Genomic DNA, 1,913 nt, shown 5'->3' with positions numbered 1-1,913 from the left:
CCCGCCGCTCTCGCAACGCCCCGCCGCTCGCTGCTGCCCGCGCGGGCGGCCCCACCCCCGTGTGCCCCCTTCCCCAGGCCCCTGGCTCACCGGCTCTGTGCGCTTGGCCGCCTCTTCGGCTTCCTCATCCGGCATCTCGGGATCCCCAGGCAGCGGCTTCGGCAGGAACACGCGCTCCATCTTTTCAAATTCCGGGAAGATGTCCGGACGGCGGCTGGGCTGCGGCGCCTCCCACTCCTGTGGGGCAGGGGGTGGGGCGGGGCAGGCAGGCGCGGCGAGGCGAGGCGGAAGGGGGGGTTGGTTGGTGGGGCGGAAGCGAGAAACACTGTGCATGAGAAGATCCACAGGGAGGGGCTAGAGTGTGGCCTGGTGTGATACCAGGCGAGGGCTCGCCGCTGGATGGCTTGTGGAGACGGCATGACCTGCTGCATGCGTCGTGTGGCGAGTGCACGGGGGTCGCCATGCTTAGGGCTGCTTCGCAGAAAGCAGCCTCCTGCCGTCGGACAGCCGCACACGGCCACACCGCCTACAGCCAGCCGCCAACCCATGCACGTGTGCGCACCTGTGGGGCATCAGCTGGGGAGCGTGCCTCCTCTGTGTCGGGCTGCGACGCGGCGACTGTCAGCAGCGGCGCTCGGTGTGGCCCCAGCGGCCGCCGCACTGCGCTGGCGATGCAGCCGCGACCGCCGGCAAGGCCACATGAGGTTATGGGCCTTACTGCCAGTCTCCGCGTTGCCATACGCGCCGCGGGCGCTCCGGCAGCCGAAAATTGCCGGCAGCTGAGCATGGCAGGCAATGTAGCCCTACTATCCAATATCTACAGGTTTTATAATGCCAAATATGGCTTGTCGGCACCAATTGAGTGGTGGCTGGTGCGTGTAGAAGACTTCGCTGCCGAGTGCAAATGGACCGATCTTGAGCTTCTCAGCTGTCAGCGCGTGTTGTAAATCATCCGGGTCCTCTGTTGTGTATCAAAGCTTTGCCGTCATTGGGGTCACTCTGTCGCAGTCTATCATAATTTCTTCTGCCTCTTCGCAAACAGGGCCGCGCCAGCGTGCCCTCTGACCCCAAAGCGATCCTTCTGTTAGTGCAAGTAGGCTGCATATCCCTTCGGCCCCCCTACAGCCTCCTCGATCCACGGGATCCAACGCACTGGGTGTGTTGGCAGCACGGGCCCCCGCCTTGGTGCCGTCGCTATCCGGGCCGCTTACGCACACAGACGTGGTAGAGACGGACATCTCAAGCTCCCTGTCCATAGCCCGGGGCTCGCCCACCGAGGCAGCCAGGGCGCGGGATGCTTGATAATGCACCTGGCTCCCAGGGAGCAGCTCTGGCCTGCAAAGGAGGACAAAAAGGTGGTTTGAAGAGTGGAGAGTTCGAGGAGCGCGAAGCCGCGTGCGACGCGTCCTGCGTGCCGGACGTCGGGGCGCCCGCCGCCGACGGTGCCGGTCCGCGAGCTGCAGTCCTTGCGGGCGCCTCGTGGCCGCCGGCCCAGCAGTCGCCCAGCCCTGCGGGCTCTTGTGCGGCGACCGACCGCGCCGCTGCCACGGCCGCCGCGCAGCAGCAGCGCGCGCGGCCGACGAGTGACGTCGCCGCCACCAGCAAAGGCACCGCAGGGGCCTCTTGGATGCGCGCTTTTGCGTGCTGCTTCGCGCCGGCGCCCCCCTCAATGCACGACGCTGGCGCCGGCGGCGCGCCAAGCGCACGCAAGCAGCAGCAGCAGCCCTGCGACGCCGCGGCGCGCGACGGCGCAGACGTCGTGCGCGGTGTGACAGACCAGCAGCTGCGCGTCGCTCAGCCCGCTGACGCAGCAGCAGCAGCAGCAGCAGCAGCAGCAGCAGCAGCAGCAGCAGCAGCAGCCGCCCGAGCTGCCGCCCCCGCCGCCCGTCGACAGCCCGATCGCCAGCGTCGGC

At 67.9% G+C, this 1,913-nt stretch overlaps 2 protein-coding genes across 2 annotated transcripts in view; one reads left to right on the top strand and one right to left on the bottom strand.

Annotated features, from left to right (window-relative positions):
* The window catches only part of MNEG_14039 (hypothetical protein), a gene marked incomplete at both ends in the record, with an annotated part of 1,590 nt that extends 851 nt beyond the window's left edge, over positions 1–739 (bottom strand). Inside the window, 2 exons of the mRNA XM_014037489.1 lie at positions 91–237; positions 563–739. Coding sequence (XP_013892943.1) covers positions 91–237; positions 563–739 — 324 coding nt within the window. The remainder of the gene's footprint in view (positions 1–90; positions 238–562) is intronic.
* Positions 740–1,294: 555 nt separating this feature from the next.
* MNEG_14038 (hypothetical protein) lies at positions 1,295–1,759 on the top strand (the record flags this gene model as incomplete). The annotated part of the gene is made up of 1 exon (XM_014037488.1): positions 1,295–1,759. A coding segment is annotated over one exon (465 nt), but the record flags the coding sequence as incomplete, so codon positions are not given.
* Between the last annotated feature and the right edge of the window lie 154 nt (positions 1,760–1,913).

Source organism: Monoraphidium neglectum, assembly GCF_000611645.1.
Source record: "Monoraphidium neglectum strain SAG 48.87 unplaced genomic scaffold scaffold04216, whole genome shotgun sequence".
Lineage (NCBI taxonomy): Eukaryota > Viridiplantae > Chlorophyta > Chlorophyceae > Sphaeropleales > Selenastraceae > Monoraphidium > Monoraphidium neglectum.
The sequence above is the reverse complement of the archived record's forward strand: the minus strand, read 5'-3'. Positions and strand labels throughout refer to the sequence as shown.